This window comes from Monocercomonoides exilis, assembly GCF_001643675.1.
Source record: "Monocercomonoides exilis strain PA203 chromosome Unknown scaffold29-1213020, whole genome shotgun sequence".
Taxonomy (NCBI): Eukaryota; Preaxostyla; order Oxymonadida; family Polymastigidae; genus Monocercomonoides; species Monocercomonoides exilis.
In genome coordinates this window covers 1,188,357-1,210,000 of record NW_027150574.1, presented here as the reverse complement: position 1 = coordinate 1,210,000, position 21,644 = coordinate 1,188,357, and the positions used below count along the sequence as shown (strand labels likewise).

Sequence of the window (21,644 nt, the reverse complement as noted above, 5' to 3'; positions counted from 1 at the left end):
CATATATATTTCATCATTAATTGCTTCTTTATTATCATTCACGCCTAAAACAAAAGATTTTTCCCATTTGCCATTCTCAATTTTCCAACTTCCAAACATCTCCTTGATTAAATCGACGCAGCAAATTTATAATGCTTACGAATATAGAAAATTACATCCTTATTTGCATCTTAAATCATTTCGTTTGTTATTCAATCCATTTTTATTATTTCATTCAATTCTTTTTTTTTCAATTATAGATCATAAACGATGAAATGTTTGCCATTAATAAGTTGACAATTAAATATCACTGCTTCCAAAAAGTTCAATATTTATTTCCAACTTCATATTGCATTATTCAGTTTAAACTTCAATTAATTCAAATTGTGTGAACGAAAGTTTCATTCAGAATGAATTATTTCCTTGAAAAATGTTTGATCAAGGTTATCATCGAACTCATTTGTAACCTTTCCTTATGATTAAGCTGGCCTGAATATCTCAAATAATCGAATTTATATGTTATTGAATAACAAACTTCAACACATACATCAATTTTCTGCAAGTTCCACCAATCATGAACAAAGAATTGTAATACAAATTCTCCCATCCGAGATCCTTTCCAACTTTTTCGATCAATTTTGTTTGTTTATAAACAGAATTTATTTTTTCTTTTTAAATTCAATTTGTTCATATTTTTATTTTATTTCAGAAACAATCAATTTTTGAAAAAGTTGTGTAAAGTTTTATCACTTGGATCTTTCAATTGAAATTCAATATTCCAAATTTATTTCTTTTTTTTTTCAATTTTGTAAAAATTCACAAATAAGTACACACAAATATTTATTCTTTCTAATAATTTGATGTAATGTTTATTATATTTATATGTGTATTTTGCAATTATTGAATCTTATTTTCATGCATTAATTGGATAATAATTTATATTTCGCTTTCTTTTTCATGTTTCACTACACTTAAATAGGAACATTCAGAAAACTTTGAAGTATCTGATGAAATAGAAGTCAAATTATTAAGAACCTCATTGTCATGCAAAAAACAACAAAGAATCATCAAATACTACGTTCATGAAGAGTTTTTATGTTTCATTTTTTGTTTAATCATCATTTTCGTTAAATCAAAAGTGACACAAAAATGTTTGCGTTTTTTCAAAACCAGTTGTAATTTCCATCTTTATAATAAAGTTACTCTTTAAAGCTTTCCTTCTTTCCAGTTCTTCGTTGCACCAAGTTCAAGAATTCTTCGAACAAATCCTTCCATCCCTTTCTTCTCCGAAATCATTCTTTATCGCATCAAAGAAAATTTCAAATGAGAGCAGCTGTTCCATTGATATCTAGCAAACTACATATAAGGTTTGCAGTTCATATTTGTTTATTTAAAAATAAATTTATTTTCCATTGTATTTTTAGTCAATCAATTAAAGATCTTGGTTAGAAATGTTAAATAAGTTGAACATTTTCAACAAAATTAGAAAATCACACATCTCTGCTTCAAATATCATTCAACTGAATATTCATTATCCTTCAATTTCAATAAAACACTTCTTGGAATGAATTATGTTTGAAAATAGTTCCAAACGTATTAAATGCTTAACTTAAATGTGAATCACAAGCAATTTCAATGGACTTGTTTATTATCTTTGACAAATTTCAACTGTTTCTTCGGAAAAGCTGTTCAATTCCTTCATCTTCATTCACAAGCCAATTTTATATGAACTTGTTGACATTTTCCAACATTCATTCACTATTTCAAAGCAAGACAGAATCATTTCCTTATTTCAATCAACAGCTCCAGCTTTCTCATTTTACAAACTTTTATTATAAATGCAAATTTGTTTGTTTTTTCATTTCAGTATTTTTAAAGTCATTTTAAATTATCTTTTCATATCAATAAATATTGAACATGTGAAATTCATTCTGCATCTCTCAAAGTGTCTGCTTTGCAACTTCGATAAAACCACTTTTCAGATAACTCGACAACTGTCTTATTATCAGAAATGAATAACAAAAGTTACTAATCATCAAACCAAATGTTTAATCGTAAAAAACAGCATGTGTTAGATAAAAAAACGAAGTGTTAATTTTCAATGAAGTTTAACTTATGTTTGGAGCTCTCTTTTATCTCTTTCTTTTCTTTTAGACCATTCATTCAGCATATATTATCACTCCTTCTGCAGCTTGCATTCCTCTCCGCTTGCTTATAATGCTTATTTGCACATTTAACTTAATCTGCAATATAATGTGATCATCGTTTTTTTCACCTTTCTTCCCCAGCGCACTTCAAAAAGCAATTTCCTGCTCTACTCAACAACTTTTTTTAATCAATCATCAAACCATATCATCTCATCTTAATAACAACTCTCCACACCGTCTTTGCTGATGTCCTCTTCCAATTTCTTTTTGTATTTCACTGCAAATTATTGTTAACAATTTGCTCTCTGTGGATCGCTTGCGGTTATCTCTTTTGATGATCACAGCTTTCATTTCTGTTCATATCCGTCGAACGAGCAAAGATGATTAGCACAAAATGTTCTGGTGACCTAAGCATTTAAATCTTTTTCCAATCAGTTGACTTCTTCCTTCATTCATCTTGCTCCAACATACCAAAACTTCCTCCATTGAGAAGGTTCGCATTCTATACTCATCCAGTTGAAGACTTCGCGCTTGAAAACTTATTGACCTGCCTCTCATCAATCATGAAACTGTGCTTCAGAGTTGCCCTGCCTTTTAACATCTTTGAATATGTTAGAAATTCATTCCAAGTGGAACAATTTCGATATGTTCTTGTTTCAACTTTTTCCTCCATGCTTCAGAATGGAGTTCGCTTTAAACAATAATGTGCCTTTCCCGTTATGCTCAAAGCAGGATGTGCATTCATTTTGTGATGTCTCATTCACTGATAACAGACAACAATATCCTTCATTGTAATTTCGTTTGTTGCACAGAAATTATTTTCTTCATAGACTTTTTTCTCACAAATGCTAGCAATAATTCTGTTTTCTCTTGATCTTGAATAATAGAAAGATGCAAACCGCAAACCGAGTGAAACGCTTATTATTAACTATTCAAACTTTCAACTTTCTAACATTTGTGACATTCATCCTCATGAATCCACAGTTTCTTCAATGCCTTTAACATCCTCTTCCAACTACAAATGGCTCATCAGCATTTTTGTTATTCTATCTCATGATCATCTTGATATTCTCGAGTCACATTGAACTTCTTTTCACAGAGAACATGTTAAATCCAATAAGCTCTTCATTCATCCCTTGGCTTTAACTTGCACTAGTCGTTCAAAAGAAAAAAATAAAACCATAGTTGCAATTGCCTTCAAGAAAAATATTGAAAGCGTGTCCAACATTGAACCTGAACGGTGAAGTTCACCAATAGCATAAAAAAAGTGAAAGACGAAGACGAACTATTTGAAAAATGCAAACCAGTCGAGCTTTATGATTTCGATCCGTTCAAAAAGAACATCACCATAATTGTTGGCATGAAAAAGTTCAAGGAGAAATTGGATAGGGAAAGTGATTGCTTCTTCATTCTCTGTGTCATCATCAGTAAATAGCGTAAAGCCTCTGTTTATCCTCTGTTGAGTTCATCTTCGATAAAGCTAATGTTGACATTAACCATCGTATTTAAAAATATCGTTGTTTGACGATTGAAGTCACTTATTAAGTACATGTTTCACATCTTCCTTTAAAGGTTCGAAAACTATTTGTTCAATTTCGCTTTCATAATAAGAACTTTTTATGAAACGAGAACAGCAGCTTATTTACGTATTTGTGTTTATCCGCATCTGGAAGAAATTCATTACTTCTGACGCTCAGTAATCATTTCGTCTTTATGTGATTTATTCAATGCGCAGTTGTTTCCGTAAATATAACAAAGTTGCATTAAATTGGCGTGCTCGAGTTTTGTTTGTAATAAATAAAATTGATCTGATGAAAAATTCTGATATATATGTAAAGAAAAAAGAAATTCTTATATTTGACAAAAGATAAAAACACAAACTGGAAAGAAAAAAAAATATACTGCAGAAAACATTGATTTATTATATTCATCGTTTGCGTTACAAATCACTTGTTTCTTTAACACGATTCTTTGATATCGAACTGAGGAAGATAGATAGATGATATTGTGCATGGCATTAGCTTATGAAATTCTCGAATAAAGTACAATTAAAGAATAGTAAATAATGATACGTAAAGGTTAATACAGGTAATGTCAAGTGTATTTGCATTTCTTTTTGATGACATAACGATGCAAGCTATCAATCGGAAAATGAAGATATGTTTCACATAAATTCTGTTAAAGATATTTGTGATAAATGAACCATTCACAAAACAGAAATATAATAAGATTGCATCCTTTATCCAAATTCTGATTTCAGCAATAATAGTTTTCCCACTTGAAATAACATCTGACAAAACAAAGCTTTCTTCATTAAGAATGTTTAAGTCAAAACTGTGAACAAGTGAATTTCATTTGCAAACAAAATAGAATGTTCACCTCGTCATTGGAGATAATGAAAAAGCATTTCGCCAGCAATTGATTCTCTCAAATACATATAATGATCAATTGGTGCATATATAGAATCGAATATCAGTGTTCAAGAGCTCATGATTTCCATTAAGTTAATGTATTCCCTAAAGAAATTCACTGTATTTGCCTAATTCATTGAAGAAAAACTCTGACTGAAGAGAGAATATGCATTGCATTGAAGAAAGAGCTTTAAACGAAAACCGCTTAAAGAAGGACAAGTCTTCATTCTTTTCTGTTATTACATTCGACAACTTGTCAATCATTTCCCTTAAGTATTTTCCTTCGAAAATTATTGCTTTCCGAGACCAATCATCTGTAAACCAGCAAATCATCAAGAACTTTTTGGATCATTTGCAAATTTCGTTGGAGGCGAACCATAACTGATTAAAGAAAAAGATTTGTTCTTATCGAAACCTTTGACTCCATTTATAACGTCACATGTCGGTTCCATTCCGCATTTCGTTCTGTTGAGTTTTCTTCTTTCTCTTGATCAAAGTTTTCATCAATGAATTTCTATCAGTTTCAATTGACATCTTGAGATAATTCTTTCTTTCAAATAGATGCATTTATCATTTTTAGTTTGCCAGTATTTGAGACCCTATTATCCAATTTGTTTGTGATGAACAGTGGACGATGCTGCTGATTGCTGAGATGTGGATGAACCATCGCTAGCTTCATTTAACGATAACCATATTCTCTTCTATCCATTCTCTCACAACACGCTGTCAAGAGAAAAGATCAGCCTTTTGAAGAAATTGAAAACACCAACGACGTTGACAATGATTTATTCCAAGTCTATATTGCATTCTGATCGCTTTTTATCTATCTTTAGTTCATGAAGCTCTCACTAACGTGACAAAATGACTGTCCAATTCAACTTTTTGATCCGTATGTGCTCTTTATTTCTGTAAATTTCAAATCCAAGCCTGTTTCGTTGATAGGCTTCTTTTCTGTAATCTATTGAACAACTAATTCAATCGCTACACTTCACATTCGCTTTTGCATTTTGCTCATTGTTGCAAATTGTAACACTTCATTCAGCATTTTGACAACCGCAATTATTTGCGAAAATTCAATATAATTGACTGAAATATCAAGCATAATCAAAAATAATTAAACAAAAATAAAGAAAATACCATCAAATTGATTGGTTTCGGTATGGAAATCCTTGTAAATGATTACTATCAGTTAATCAAACCTTGATATTCGTGAATAATAACGAGTTCTCATTCTTTATTGTTTTTTGTATTTTCTGATTACTTTTCCAATGATCTCAAGAAACAAGTGACTGCATTTTTTCCTAAATATTTGTTGATTGAACGTAGACGTTTATCTAAGATGATGCCGAATTTGCTTTTTCCTTTTTCATTTCCATATTCAGTAGAAGCTAAATAAACAAAAAAATTACAAAAAGTGAAATTCAATTACAGGTCTGTCAAAAAGAAAACATTTTACAAATAATCGAAACTGAGAAATCAAATTGACGATGTTTCAGACTGGAATATTCAATAAAATGAAGTTCAATTGCATCTCAGTCTTCTTTTCAATGTGTTCTGTTCTTTTCCTAACTGATTTTTTCACATTTTTCTTGGTGTCACTCGAGAACCATATCATCTCTTTGTTATTAAACATGGAGATGACTCTTTTCAGCGGATTGTTTTACAAATACATCAATATTGCTTTCATTGACTCATTTTTCGTTCATTTGTTGTGAAATTGGATTTTTTAAGAAGGCTTTTCCTTTGCCCCGCGTATAAATGATCGGCCTCGAATTGATAAAAATTGTAATCACAAACTTCGAAGAAAGTCCAGCGTATTGTAATCATTGTTTGAATTTTTTTTTCCAAGCGCTCTATGATAATATGAACAGTATCCTTTTATTGTGCGTTCGAAATTTTCATTCACCACTTTTCCAACATCAAACTGCTTGCCTCGTACTCATTTTCGTAAATTTTTTACTATAATATTCGAAAATACTCTGCAGTAAATAAATTTCCTGATATTACAGACTGGTTTTTCGTGTGCATTTCAAAATGAATAAGAAAAAAATTTCGAGCCAAAATATCTAAAAAAGTTGATAATTTTTGCACACTAACTTGCTTAACTGATTTATTCCACTCAATTAAAGTTTAATTGTTTCGGTTTTCCGTTCAATTCACTCAAATTACTTTCAAATAAATGTTGTAAACACAAACATTGATCAAATAGATCATGTTCCATAAATCCTAATTCAATCATGATGTGGTGATGTCTTTATTTCTTTTCTTCTTTTGTTCTTTTTCCTCAAATTTGACAGCAGGAATAGCTTCTGAACATTAGAAACATTGGCTATTTCAAGGTTGGTGTTTTATTTCATTTCGAATTCATCAACTTTTTTTATATTCAAACATTTTTTGCCGTACGGCTACAAACTACAATTGTTTCGATGACATTGCTGCTTCTTTGAATGTGTAACAACATCGCCTACGAAACATTCTTATTTCAATTAGGCGTTCATTTATTTTTTGCTGAAAAAGAATTGAGGATCTCGTATGTTTTTCATGATATTATTATTTTTCATTAAATATGTTTTATTACTCTTTTTTAATGATTTAATCATTTTAACTATTAATTATCAAATCCTTTGATGTTGTAATTTTGTTGAGATCATCTTTCACTTTTGAGAAATTCGAAAGGTTTGATCTTATTGTTTTTTATTTACCCCAACTCATTGATCTTTTTATTTTTTCATTGATCTTTTTTATCAAAAACTATCTTTTTTTCTTATTTTCATGTTTTTGTTCTTTTTTTATAAATTTGTCTGTTTATCAACTTTTTGACTGGCATGCACTCCGCAATGCGTTATCATGTGTTTGTGATGAAACAACTGTTGTTTAATAATGGTTTGCTTTTATTTTTCTTTTGAAAAAATTTATTCTTAATATTTTTTTATTTATTGTTTTTATTATTGTGTATGATGAAATGAAAATATTTCTTCATTATTCTTTTGTTTCTATTCCACTTTCTTATCAACTTCTGCGACTTCCTCCTCCTCTTCTTCTTCTCTTCCTCTCACCCACTCGCTTCCATCTTCACTTCTCTTCAACCTTTTGTTTGCTTGTGGATAATACCACTGGCAAATTCTTATCTCTTTATCTTCAAACATCCAATCTTCTTCTTCAACTTCCCTTCTTTTTCTTTTTCTTCCTCTTTCTTTTGACTCTTCAAAATCATCATCATTCATAATCTTTCTTTTCTTTTTTCGTTTATCAACGCTTTCTTCTTCTTCTTCTTCTTTTTTCTTTGGTATTTCTTTTATTGTGCTTAACAACTCTTTCATTCTTGGTGGTGGTTTCTTCACTATCTTTCCTTTCATTATCAACACTTGTATGTGATCATCGATGTGTTGTCTTTTTCGAAATGGAAAATGTTTTACTATATCTGATGCTCTTTTTCCGTCATCATACATTTCCTTTACTATTTTGTCATCTTCATCTGTCCACCTTATTCTTTTTAAATTATTCTTCTCATTTCTCTCTCTTTCACTAAAACTTTTCTTTCCTGTATTTTCTTTTTCATTTTCTGCCATTGTTGTTTCCTCTTTCTTTCTATTTTCAACATTCTCATCTATTCTTTTATTCTCATCTACAACCTTTTCTTTTTTCGAATATTTGCGGACATCCTCTTTCGATGTTATCTTTTCCGCCAATCCGCAAAACTCATCGACTAATTTCTTGACATCATCGAAATGATTCTCAATTCTGTCTTGGATATACAAATTTGCACTGTGAATGTAAGACGCACCTCGATAAGAGGATGCATGTCTCGCATCACCAAAACCTTTAGATTTTTCAAATACATCTTCTGCGTAAATTCTTATGCATTCATATTTCTTTCCCATTTCTTCAGCACCGTTTTTTCTGTACCTCAACCTTTTTGCCTTTTCTACTTTCTCACTCCCAAAGTATTCTTTCATTCTTTCTCTCACCATTTCTTCAAACACATCTATTCCTGTTCTTTTCCTTTCTTTCATCATGAAATTTATTCCATGAAATGCCTCAAGACCCAGAAGGGTCTTGTCCATTTCCGCTTCTTCTTCTTCTCCTTCTTTTCTTTCACTGACCAATCTCGTTGAAACTATCGCTCTTCTTGCAACTTTTTTTATATAGCCCATCTGTGCCTGTCGATACGGAACCCATCCTGCCACAAGAGCGGTAGATTCAAGAACTGCTTTCTGCTTCTCTTTATCTGTGCCTGCTTTTATCAAGGCGGTGCAGATAAAGCCACTCCTCAAGGAGTGAAAACTAAATAAACTTCTGGGGTAGCCAGCTTGTTCAGCTCTTGCTTTGAACCTTTCCCTCATTGCATCTGTTGAAAGTGCAAACAAGGTTTGGTTTAAATCAACTTCATTCTTTCTTTTTTCAAACTCACTGAGTTTAATGTTTATTCTCTTTAGAAGATACTTGGAAAGCCAGTAAACTGCGTCTGTTGCTTTTTCCTCTTCTTCTTGCCCTTCTAATGTTATTTCATGTCCCCAATTTGTTGACCCTTTTGTCCTATTGTATCTGATCGTGCAAAGCAATTTTCTACTTTCGTTCGAGATCATCACACGCACAATGTCTGACAATAGAATACTTGAGAGAGTGATTGCTCTAGCACCTGTTTGAACTGACATAAGGTACATCGCTGCCTCCATCTCTTTTGAGTCAAGAACATTTGGAATAAAACTTATCACCCTTTCTACATCAAGCAACAACGCTGGCTCCCTCTCCTTTCCCATCTTTTTAACCTCTTTATCATATCTTAGGAAGCGAATTGCGTCATTCATAGCTGCAACTGTTTTCTTGTTCAACTTTCTGCTTCTTCTTTCAATGCTCATTCTTTTTATTGAGGGTACAATAACGTGGACAATGGAGGTGAGCGAATACTTGCACTCCTTTCCACAAAACAGCACAAACCCTCTGGCCACATTCCATTCCAACGGCCACACTTTTCTTTCAACTTTCTCACACCACCTTTCTAACAATCTCCCGACCCATGCATGTTTCTTAACAGTAGAAATTGACCAAAGAGGAGCTGTACTCAGATACTTCATTGCTCCCTCTTTTCCAACTCTTTCAAGCGCGACATCCATTCTGGTTGGTCTTTTGAACTGGGAATTATTTTTGGATTTCTTCAAATCGTTCTCATTCTCAACAGAATTACTTCCTGAAGGCATGCAACTATTTGATGGAATGTCACTTTTGTTGGATTGCTTATTTACACATGCAACACACTCTTGGTGATCATCACATTCTTCACTAATATTTGCTAAAATCTGATTGATCGATTCGTTGTCTAATTCTTCAATTTCATTATCATCTTCTTCGACAATTTCATCTTCCAAATATTCAGAATCATCATAGGGCTCCATTAAATCTTCATCTGAATCGTCCTCTGCAGAATCTTCGCTTTCGTCATCATCCTTTTTTCCGCAAGTCTTTTGTTCTTCCGGTAGTTGCGTTTCATAAGTGTCATTAAGAACTCTCGTCATTGTTGGTGTCATCACAACATCAACCGATTTCGTTGGCTCATTGACTTGGCTGTGTGTGCTTGCTGCAATTGTTGAATGACATTTTGGTGTGCCAAACGATGAATTTTTTTCTCCAAGATTTTTTCTTATTGTTCCTGTTGATGTTCTTTTCAGCTCACATCGCTTTTTCATTTCTGGTGTTCGTGTCTTTGAGGGAGTTAATAACTGTTGAACAAGGTTGATCATTTTTTTGGCTATTTCTTTTTTACTCACAAATTCGTCATTAATTGATGAAGTCCTTGTTTTCTCTTCATGATATTCTTTCTATTTGTAAGAAAGATTAAACAGAATTAGTAATTCATATAAAAATAATATTTAATGTTTGTCTGAAGAGCAAACCTTTTCTTTTTCATTACAAATAGCTGAGTTTTTTGAAGGTGTTGAAATTTGTTCAGAAGATTCCTGTATGATATTTATCGTTAAATATGTGTTGAATTAGCAAACAATAATTCTTAAACTTTAATGTTGAAGGAAACAAACTTGAGATTGAACAGGTTGAACGAAAGATTGCAAATTGTTTTGAATGTTCTGAGATGAATTGCTTTTCAAACAAGACGATGCAGAAATTGCATATGCTGGAATTAATAAACTCATTTTTAACAGCAATCAGTGAATGTCACTCGATACGAAGATAAAAAATTCAAAATCAAAAATTTGAAATTTTTATTATGGTACACATGAATATGATATAAATAATTGATGATAACAAAAAAAGTGTATAATATTGATTAACAAAAATTATTGAACATGTATCAAATTTCTAAATTCACAAATTCTTTCAAAAAATGCAATTTAGCCAGGACCGCACAGTTGTGAATTGAGTAAACCCTAACCCTAACCTAGTTTGTACTGCAAAGGGGCAGCGCGACGAGTACACAGAGCGTTGTTCCGGGTGCGAATGGGATGCAGACGGTGTCGTATGAAGTCTATTTCCAGGAGAATGGGGAGTTTATGCACTATCCGGTGTTGGTGGCGATGCGGGGGCGGAATGTGTGCTGCAGCCGAGATGGAATGCGCCGTGTGAGGGTGGAAGTAGAAGGTGCGGCTGGTGATAAAGAGGAAGCAAGCTTGCCATAGGAAAAAAGATGTTGCCATATGTGTGGAATACAACATCACCAGCCGAGTGCAAAAAGTTCGAGAAAAAGAAAAAGTCGACACACTCGATCCGTTCGTTCGAACAGGTTTCAAAGATGGTAGGGCAGCGCTGATGAACGAGTCCAGATGGTTGAATGCAGAAGACGGAGACTCTAGAGGGTTGATGCTCACGCTAGTTGCGCTTGACATTTTTTGATGTTTTCTGGATGACTTCTTCAAATACACCCCATTCAATAACTTCATCTTGTTCAACTTCATTTTTTAACTATTCTTGAACTCTTTCAAATGCTCAATTCACTTACTCCTTCCGGCTAAATATTCTTCATCGTCTAATTAAAAATGTTCAAAATTATTATTGACAACATGAAATATTTCACTCTGAAAATTCACTTATCGTTGTAATTGTTATATGCAGAAGTTATATTTTTTGAGAATATTGCAACAAAAAAAACGAATTCAAAAAATCAAAAAATAAATTAAACTTTTAAAGAAAAAACAAATTACAAACAACCAATTATAAAAATGCTTTTTTTGCTCAAATTTCAGTGAGATGAATAAGCTTATACAAAACGTTGATATCAATTCTGAGATTTGAAAATATCTGATTGAATAAAATTTTATATACGTATCTTAATATTTAATTTTCTTAAAAAAGAATCGAAAAATTTATTGTAAATCTTATAAACATCTATTTTCAAGATGGATCAAAAAGAAAAAACTCTAATTCACCAAAAATCAGCAATTGTAATTCTTATGAGATCAAAAAACATAACTTTTTAAATCTGAAAAATTATCGACCAAATGAAGTTTGTGACATGTTTTTAAATATTATCATGATTGCATTTGTTATTCAAGAATAATAGAAACTGAATGAAAAAAATCAATGTCAATGTTTCAAAATATTGATAAAATGCGACCATTCAAGTTAAAAATAAAGGATTTCGAAGAGTTTCACGAGAGATTTTATCTTTATTGATTTTAAGATGTTTTCCGTTCAAATTCTTGACATGTTGATAACTTTCGAACCGAAAAAAATCAGACCGAAAATTTTGACAGAAAAAGTATGATCCCAAAAAGAATTACCCATATTATAAGTTAAAACTGCAAGCTTCACATTTCTTCTTTTAATATTCATTCGGTTGTGTTTTTTTCATAATGTTAAATGTTATTTCGCAAAGATTATTTCTTTTTTTCTTTATCTTTTAAATATAAACTTGTTCTACAGTTCTTTATTCAAAGATTTATGAGAAAAAAAGTTAAAAAGCTTTCACACACAGACATTTGAATCTATCCTTTCAAACAAGATTAAAATTTATTCGTTTGCTTGGGAAAATATGTGATATAACAATGAAATGTTTGTTAACAAACAAAACAAGATTGATAATCAAAATGAAAATAGCGGAAACAAGATCTTAACTTTCAACGAAGAGAAAACAGCTATAAATTTCTTGTCTTATTGAAACGATCATAAAAAAAAGATTGAATGAATTTCGTTCAGCTTATTCAATTAAAGTGAATAGAAAGGAAATAACCTGTTAGTGTCTTTATGTCAGAAGAGCTTCAGATAAAATAATTAGCTTTTTTGAGAAATAAGGATAAAAAAATATGAACTTTCCACAACGAATTAATATTCCATGAAAAATCTTTCAATACAATTGCTGTCTTTGATTGATTTTTAAATATTCAAACAATAATGAGTCAATATACTGAAAACATAAACAAACGCTATTAAAATTGAAAAACAATCACACAGAGAATTTCATTTGTTGTGGAAGAGAAATTTTCAATAAATGACAAGGATGTGGCAGATGAAAAACAAATATCACATTCTATATGGACAAACTCGTTTTTATTCATCCAAATATTCATCAATAAAAATTTACAACTTCAAATATTTTATTATGGAAAATCCTGACAAGTTCAATGGTTTCAACTTGGATGAGTGTGGAATATTTTTTTATTCATAAATAAATAATCAAAAAATATATATCATTAAAGAATGATTATCAAATAATTATTCTTTCAAAAGAAAAACAGTTCAATAAATTTCATAAATATAAACATTTCTTTTTTGTGAAAAACTGCGGGACGAAACTGACTGACTTGGATATGAAACGTTCGTGTGACGTAAAGGTTTCCTTTCTCCTCTTCCATGAGGTGATCCTTCTCTCGTTCGTTCACCGTGAGGGCTATTATTGCTTTCGCTGCTTCAAAGCCCGATTCTAGATCAGGCTGGAGGAGTTCGATTGCTCGGCTCGCTTCTGGTGGTCTCTTCTCCCCTTTGTTGTGATTACTGTTCTGGTGAGCGCATTCCAGCTTGAGTCTATGTCTCCCGTGAAAAATTCCTTCTCACTTTCCGGAATAAACGTATTTAAAATATCATAATTTATCCTGATTGATCCAGCTTTGCAAAATTCAATAAACTTCCTCAACTCGCCCGCTTGTCAACGGGATGTCAACAACTCCCTGGGAAAAATTCTGGAAAAATCTTATGTTCTTTCCTTTTCTTCCTGCACTTCTTGCTCTTCCGAATCCCAGTCGCTTTCCACCTCGTCATCTTCCCGTCTTTTCGTTCGGCTATATGTGCGACGTAATCTCTCACGCTTTCCCTGTTTCCCTTCCGCGATCACATCAATAAAATTTGCATCCGACTCCTACTCTCTCGATCTCGATCTGCTTCTTCTTTAAAGTCGTTCCCTCTTCTCCTTTTTCATTGGTTTCATCTTCGCAGCTCCGGACTGCATTTGTCATGTTTGGCTCCAAGCGAATTCTTCCATCATATTTTCCACTCTTGAAAGCCTATGCCAAAGATCAAAATCCTTTCCCTCGCCTTTTCTGCATGACAGTCTTACATATTCTTGCTCCATTTCTGATGCGGACAATGATGTTCAGGAAAATATAAGTATTGGCGAAGTTTGATCAAAAACCACTCAAACTTTATAATTAATACTCATTATCAAAAAGCAAACCTGCTCATTGCGTTTGTTGATTCACTCTATTGCGAATTGATCATTACAGAATGATTGTTATAAGAATAAACTCTCTTGCAAATGAAAAAATGAAAATAAATAAAACAATTAACTGTTGATGAGATGATAATTGTTGCGTCATCACACAACTAAAGGAAGTTTAAAAAAAAATATTGTATTTGAATACATCTTTTGTTGGAAACAAAAGTGTATGTGTTTTTTTATTAAAAAATAATATAGAATTTGTTTTCTGTCTCTTTTCCCATCTCATTTTTTTAATTGTTTGTTTTGATAATTCAATTTATTTCTTCATGAGTCATATAGATGTGTTTGCGATCAAATTTTATTCTCTTTATTTTTTTTTCCATCTTTTTTTTATTACCACTCATTTCATAACATTTATCGATATCCAATGGAAACAATCAATTTATTGTTATATTCATTCAAAAGACAAGAAACTAATTTTTCTCTTCCTTTTCCGAAACATTTCTTCGTAAGTTGTTATTTTCATTTTCTGTTTTCATCAAAAATCATTGATGATAAATAGTTCATTATTTATTTGAGTGACATGTTTCAAATAAGGTGAAAATACAATTGAAAAGTTGAAATGGATGAACAAGCAGAAAATATAAAAAAAAGAAGAAAAAAATGAAAATATAGCAAAAATGAAAAACAATATTTTATAGATGAATACACATGGAAGAACAAGAAGAATCTATTATCAGCCTCACTTTTAGTCCTTCATTTCTTGTTCCTTCTCGTCATTCTCTTCATTTCTCGATTTCCTTTTCTTCACAACAACAACAACAATCACAACCACCACAACTGCTGCCACAACAACGACAATTGGAACAACAATGGCAACAATGATTCCAGTTTTATTTTTTTTGTTTTGATCTTTAAGTTTCTCTTGTCTCACTTTCACATACTTCTCATATACATCCTCAGGCTCTGATTCTGCATCTTTTGCTCCCTCGATCCACCCAACAGTGGAATCATCGAAGTCATTCGCAAACGCAAAGGCATCTTCTTGTTTGCAGAACTCTTCGAAGTCTGGTGCAATGATGAATAGAGAAGTTGTTTTCGAGCCAGCTGTGTTTGAGCTGTCAATTTCCAGGTTGTTCGCAGATGGAAGCTGAAGATTCGATGTTGCCTTGGGCATGTCAATGAATATTGCTCCTGATTTCCCTTCTGGTGCTGAACATGACTTGAATGAGCATTTGTTTCCCCTTCCAATGGCCACTCTTGATTCTTCTGAACTGAGGGTGATATCCAACCCTGCTGCTGCTCCTTTCTCCGATTTCACTTCATTCATGTTCAATCCTTCGATTGACACCTTCGAAGATGAATTGATCCCATCATTGATACTGATCGCTGCTCCACTTTCCACATTCACTTTGTTGATGTCCATTCCAATCAATGACACTTCGTTGGCTCCAGAAAATGAAAATGGTGATGAAAAGAATGCCACAAATGAGGTTTCATCTGTGCATTTCACTGTGTCCATTTCCACTGTTCCAGATGTCACTCTCACAAGACTGCTTGCCAAGGGGCTGTTTCCATCAGCATTCGAATTCATTCCTTCTTGTGATTGTGATCCAATTCTGGCAAATCGACATGTTGATATTTTCAGTGATGTTGAATCATATCCTGCACCGATCAATGAGTCCCAATTCTTTTCGGTTGAAGAGAATTGGAATGCCAGATACTTGAATTCCACAACTCTCTGGCAAGAAAAGAGAATTGATGAAACTGAAACATCACAATCAATGGAAACTTCTGTATTTCCCTCTCCATTGTCATTCACTCCTTCGATTGTTATTCCATAGTTGGCTGAGAAGATGATTCCTTCAGCCTTCACAGGATCTGCAGTTTTGATGATGTCAATGAAACATTTCCCTCTTTTTTCCAAGAAATCATAAGCATCGAATATGCTGTTCATTGCTGAATTAACATTGATTCCATTTCCCTTCCCTCCATTCTTCACAAATGCCCTTGTCATATTGTCTGGTTTGGGGGGAGGTGGATCAAAATATAAACTTGTGAAATCATATTCTTTATGCTTATTATTATCATGTCCAACAACGTTCCACAAATTGTCTTCTCGTGTGAAATCATCTGCAAAACTTTCCTTTATAGAATCTGCAATATCTTTGAACAAAGAATCATTTTTTAGTGATATATACAATCCAGTATTTCTTTTTGACTCTTCTTCTCCACAAAAGCAATCCTGAAATACCAGATTCTTTCCATTTGTTGGCCATTTAAGTTGAGATGCTGATTGAATGTTTGGCATTTCCAAATAGATTCCACCGGATTGGCCGCCAGTGCACGAGGAAAAAGATGTCACACCTCCATCTCCAACTGTGAATGTGCTTTTACTGTTGTTATTAGAAACGAATAATGTTCCATATTCACCTGCTTCACATTCTGTGAATGTGCAGTTATTCACAGTAACATCCATTTTGTAATTTGAACTAACTGTTCGAATGCTGACAATTGAGTAATCGCTTGATATTTTCTTCAGAGTCACATTCGTCAATGAAACTGTAGTGGAATATTCAGCAGAAAATACTTCATTTGAAATTGCAATTGTTTGACTATCATCAACGCACTCAACCGAATCCATCACAAAATTTCCACTATTCATATTCACAAGTTTATAATCCACTTTTTCCTCATTAGTTGACGGAGGTCGAATAAATTGACAGTTTGAAATTGTCAGATTGCAATAATATCCAAAAATCAATGCATCATTTGAGGTTCCGTTTAATGAAAACGGAAAATAGAATGCCAAATATTTGAATTCTGTATCTCCATTGCATGCAAATAGATTTCCACCTGGATTCACATCACAATCGATTACCACTTCTGTATTTCCTTCTCCGTTTTCTTTGACACCTTCTATTGTAATTCCCCTTTCAACATCAAATGAAATGGCTTCAGCTTTGATTGGATCAACAGTTTTGATTATGTCGATTTTGCACACTCCATTCTTATTCAAGTGATCGTACGCATCGTTAATACTTCCTGTTGCTGATTCAACATTGATTCCATTTCCTTTCCCTCCATTCTTCACAAATGCTGTTGACAAATTATCTGGCTCTGGAGGATCAAAATATGAACTCACGAAATCAAAACCATCACCAACAACAAACCATCTGTTGTCTGCCCGAGTATAATTAGTTGCAAAACTGTCCCTCATTGCATCTGCCATATCTTTGAATAATGCATTATTTTTCATATAAATATATATTCCAGTATTTCTCTTCATTCCATTACATTCAGATGAGCAATCCTGAAAAACCAAATTCGTTCCGTCTGTTGGCCATTTCAGGTGTGATGCTGATGCAATAGTAGGCATATACAAATAGATTCCACCAGATTTGGCATTAGAACCATGACTGCTGCATGAGATGAATGACGTTACTCCACCATCTCCAACTGTAAACGTGCTTTCATGGTAACTGTGGTTTACAAATATTATTCCATATCTTTCCGATTGACATTCTGAAAAAGTGCAATTATTCAAGGACACATCCATTTTTTCATTATAACTCCCATATATATCAACAATTTCCCATTTACTTGATAGCTTCTTTAAAGTCACATTTATCAATGAAACTGTATTTGAATTTATTATATTAAAAACATAATATAAAAATGAAAACGAAACACTTTCATCAACACACTCAACAGAATCCATAAACAAATTTCCACCACTCATCCCCACAAGATCATAATCCACAGTTCCTTGATTTGTAATTGGTCGAATAAATTGACAGGTTTTTATTGTCAGATTGCAATAGTATCCAATAAATACCGAAAAAACTAAGGGGTCTGATTCATTCTCTTTTTTCAATGTCAAAGGAAGGTTGAATGCCAAATACTTGAATTCTGTGTCACAACTGCATTGAAATAGATGTTCATTTGGACGAGCATCGCAATCAATAGAAACCATAGCGTTTCCATTTCCATCGCTACTTATTCCTTCAATGGTTATTCCTTGGTTTTGGTTGAATGTTATTGCCTGAACTTTTAGTGCGGCTGCATCATCCACAACATAGATCTTGCATCCTTGGTTGTTTCCCAGCAGATCATAAGCACTTTTCAATGTTTTCCTTTCCTGCCCGATCGCTGTGCCAGTGTTAGTGTCATCTTCACTTTGCTTCACATAAACTTCATATATCTCTTCCGCATTCACTGTTTGTGAGGTTATGAGCGTCAAAATCAGAAAAAAAATGATCATGGATTTTGATGTTTTTTGATCAACAACACTTATGATCAACACAACCTTAATACAAACATAAACCTAACTCAATCTATGGTTTGGATAAAATTTGCGAATGTTTGAAATTTTGTGGAATCATCATTAATATATAAATATGTTAATGTTTTCCATTCATTTTTTTTTTCAAATAACAGATAAAATTGATTTTATAACAAGTTGTCTCCCATTTCTTGTCAAAAGATACAAAAAATTCTTTCTATTTATTGTTTATAAATTAACAAAGAAACATTCTTTCCAATCTTCTTATATACACAAATGAACTGATGTTTTCTTTTTAAAAACCAATAATAGCATAACTTTTATATAATATCCAATGAATCTGAATTTGATAATTCAAGAAAGAACATATTTTTGGATTTCTTGACTTTTCATGAAAAACTTTAAACAATAACTTATTTGCATGGATGACATTCAAAAAATTCAAAAATGATCTGTCAATAATCGCTTGAAAGTTATGGTTTGCACATTTTGAAATATGATTTTTTAATAAAATATGAAACCTCATAAACAACAATGAGGAGAACACAATATAATAACATAGATATAAAAAGAGGTTTTTTTATGATGATTGAATAAAATGAGTTTTTGTTGAGAAAAAGTGTCATCGAATGGCAGTCATTTCAGAACTTCATTCCAAATGTCAAAATTCACAGAGTTGGACAACCCAGTGAGTTTTCATGAAACCCATGAAATGTTCCTTCCATTTGAAGCAGAGAAGAATGAAGGGCTATTGCGGCCATTTTGCTTCAGGGACAGATATTGGAAGCTGAATCTCAAGATAATAGATGATATTGCAGTTTATTCAAAAAAAAAGGATTGTAACTGATAATAATTTTGAAATATCTTCTGTTTATTGTTTATTCAGCTATCTTTTTCTCATATTTTTTGAAGGAATTGAATGGCAAAGAAACGAATTTGAAAGAAGTCTAAAAAGAGATAGAGGATAAAGAGGAATGAGGATTTAAGGGAAGTGATGCACTGAGCACAGGAAATGTTTTGTGAGACCGGATGTTTCAGATAACAAAAGACACAATCGTGATGAAGAGGCTTTCTCATTGTATCATGAAAAATACATCTTCTTTGAGAGCTTATCTGTTTTGGTTTCAATGAAAAACAATAGGAAAGAGAATAATTCAGATGGCATTTATGAATGATACAAAGAATAGAATGTCATTGCTCATTCGATCACACTTTAAAAGAAACAGAGAAGAACAAGGCATCACAATCAAAAAACAAATTGGAATGCTTATCTTTCACTTTTTTCAGCTTTTGATACCCTCGTTTGGAGATCTATCAATTCCAAATGGAATGTCTGTGATGTTTCAGAAACAGAATTGGAAAGTTTTCATTGGCTGTTTCTTTTGCCTCAATTGAACAAAAAAACAGACACGATCTGTCCAACAAATCTCTCAAGCTAAAAATAATTTCACATTGTTTTGTTGCTTATCTTTCTTCATTTTTGATATCTTTTGTTGAGCCTCAAAAACAAAAAGATTTCATTCTGTTTTGAAAATGATTCTTTTTCTGACTCGTTGTTTATTAACAGGATGTTGATTTCTTTTCACATTTCCTTTTTGGATGTCAGACCGTCTCTTTTTCAAATTTGAATTTTTTATTTGTTTTTTTCTGAGGAATAACTGTTTTGGGGGAATTCACGATGATGATGAGTGTTTGTTAAAAATATGATAAAATTAATATTTTGTCAGAATGAAAATGAAATGATAATTTTGTCTGTGCTTTCATCAAAAAGGTTTCAAATGTTGATGTGTGTGTTTCACATTTTATTTGAATGAAAATTGCATTTGCACATGGTAAATATCATTCTGAGAAAAAAGAAACCAAAAATTCAAATAAAGCCATTGAAATACTCATTTTAATGTTCATTTCTCACTTTTGATGCTCTCATCATTATTTTTCTTTCCTTTTTCCTTTCTTTTTTTTACTCTTCCTCATCCCCCAGCTTCACCGAATTGATCCCCATCCCGATCTGCCCTCCCTGATACGTCCCTCTCTTCAGCTTCGTCTTCGCTGCCCTGAATCCTTTTCCCCGAGTCTGCAGCAGCTTCTCCGACGCCTTCTTGCCCCACGCCTCGCCTTTCATCTCGAAGCTGTTGTCTGCCAGCCGCGGGTCAGTAATCACATACTTGGACGGATCGACACGGCGGAAGGGGGTGTGGCGAGAGGGAGAGGGAGAGGGAGAAGGAGAAGGAGAAGGAGAAGGAGAAGGAGATGACTCGTTATTGTTGGCTGAGGATGAGCTGGGAGCAAGATTTGGGCTTGATATCATTTTGTTGTTGTTCTTCTTTTCTGGAGAAGAAGAAGAAGATTCTGATTCAGAAGAGTCAGAGGAAGAATCAGAATCAGAAGAGGAGGAAGAAGATGGTGAAGAAGAAGAGGATGATGATGAAAATGATGATGGTTCATCACTTTCTTCGTTATTTCTTCTTTTTATTCTTTTTATTCTTTTTATTCTCTTTGACGGGATTATCTGTATTTCTGTAGGAAATTTAGCTGGTTTTTCTTTTGAAGAAGAAGAGGAAGAAGATGGTGAAGAAGAAGATGGTGAAGAAGAAGAAGTGAAATAGGTGCAATACAACCCAAAGGCAGAGGAAGACTGTATTGTTTGAGAGGATGAATTGGATGAGGATGCAGAAAGCAGTGAAGAACATGAAACAGAAGAAGAAAAGAAGGCATTGAAGATAATCTTTCTTGTTTTGATGGTGAAGATTGTGATAAAACAGACGAGGAAGAAGAAAGAAGGAAGAAGATGAATATTTCGGAGAAATAGAACCCATTACAGAAATACAATCAATATTTCCGTTTCTGCTTTTTCCTTTCTTCTTTAACAGCCCAATCATCAATCATCAATCCAATTTTCTCCTTCTCCCTCCTCATCTCTGAAGTTCCCTCTCTCCCTCTCTCTCTCAGAATATTCTTCTTCTTCTTCTTTTCCTTCTTCATATTCATATTGCTCTTCTGCTATTTCTCTGCTCATTTCTTTCTCATCGACTTTTGATCCATTTTCTTTTTCATTTCTCAACTCTCCCAAAAAATTATCATTGTTCATCAAACAGCAAGCATTTTGATGTGGCTAAGTCAAACGAAGATAATAATCCGAATGGAGACATGAAACATACTGTGATTGAAGATGATGATGAAAAGGAAGACGACGTTGTGGAGGAAAAAATGAAGATATCCAC

General features: G+C 32.8%; 4 protein-coding genes across 4 annotated transcripts; 1 reads left to right on the top strand and 3 right to left on the bottom strand.

The window, feature by feature from the left end:
* Nucleotides 1-7,530: 7,530 nt before the first annotated feature.
* MONOS_10083 (uncharacterized protein) lies at nt 7,531-10,275 on the bottom strand (the record flags this gene model as incomplete). The annotated part of the gene is made up of 1 exon (XM_067862494.1): nt 7,531-10,275. The coding sequence occupies one exon, from the start codon at nt 10,273-10,275 to the stop codon at nt 7,531-7,533; it is 2,745 nt and encodes a 914-aa protein (XP_067725526.1).
* A 482-nt stretch (nt 10,276-10,757) lies between these two features.
* On the top strand, nt 10,758-11,166 carry MONOS_17760 (uncharacterized protein; the record flags this gene model as incomplete). The annotated part of the gene is made up of 2 exons (XM_067870712.1): nt 10,758-10,760; nt 10,933-11,166. 2 exons carry the CDS (start codon nt 10,758-10,760, stop codon nt 11,164-11,166), a joined length of 237 nt encoding a protein of 78 aa, XP_067725525.1.
* Nucleotides 11,167-14,886: 3,720 nt separating this feature from the next.
* On the bottom strand, nt 14,887-18,402 carry MONOS_10082 (uncharacterized protein; the record flags this gene model as incomplete). Its single annotated transcript, XM_067862493.1, has 2 exons — nt 14,887-17,620; nt 17,846-18,402. 2 exons carry the CDS (start codon nt 18,400-18,402, stop codon nt 14,887-14,889), a joined length of 3,291 nt encoding a protein of 1,096 aa, XP_067725524.1.
* A 1,981-nt stretch (nt 18,403-20,383) lies between these two features.
* MONOS_10081 (putative nucleolin) lies at nt 20,384-21,138 on the bottom strand (the record flags this gene model as incomplete). Its single annotated transcript, XM_067862492.1, has 2 exons — nt 20,384-21,058; nt 21,112-21,138. 2 exons carry the CDS (start codon nt 21,136-21,138, stop codon nt 20,384-20,386), a joined length of 702 nt encoding a protein of 233 aa, XP_067725523.1.
* Between the last annotated feature and the right edge of the window lie 506 nt (nt 21,139-21,644).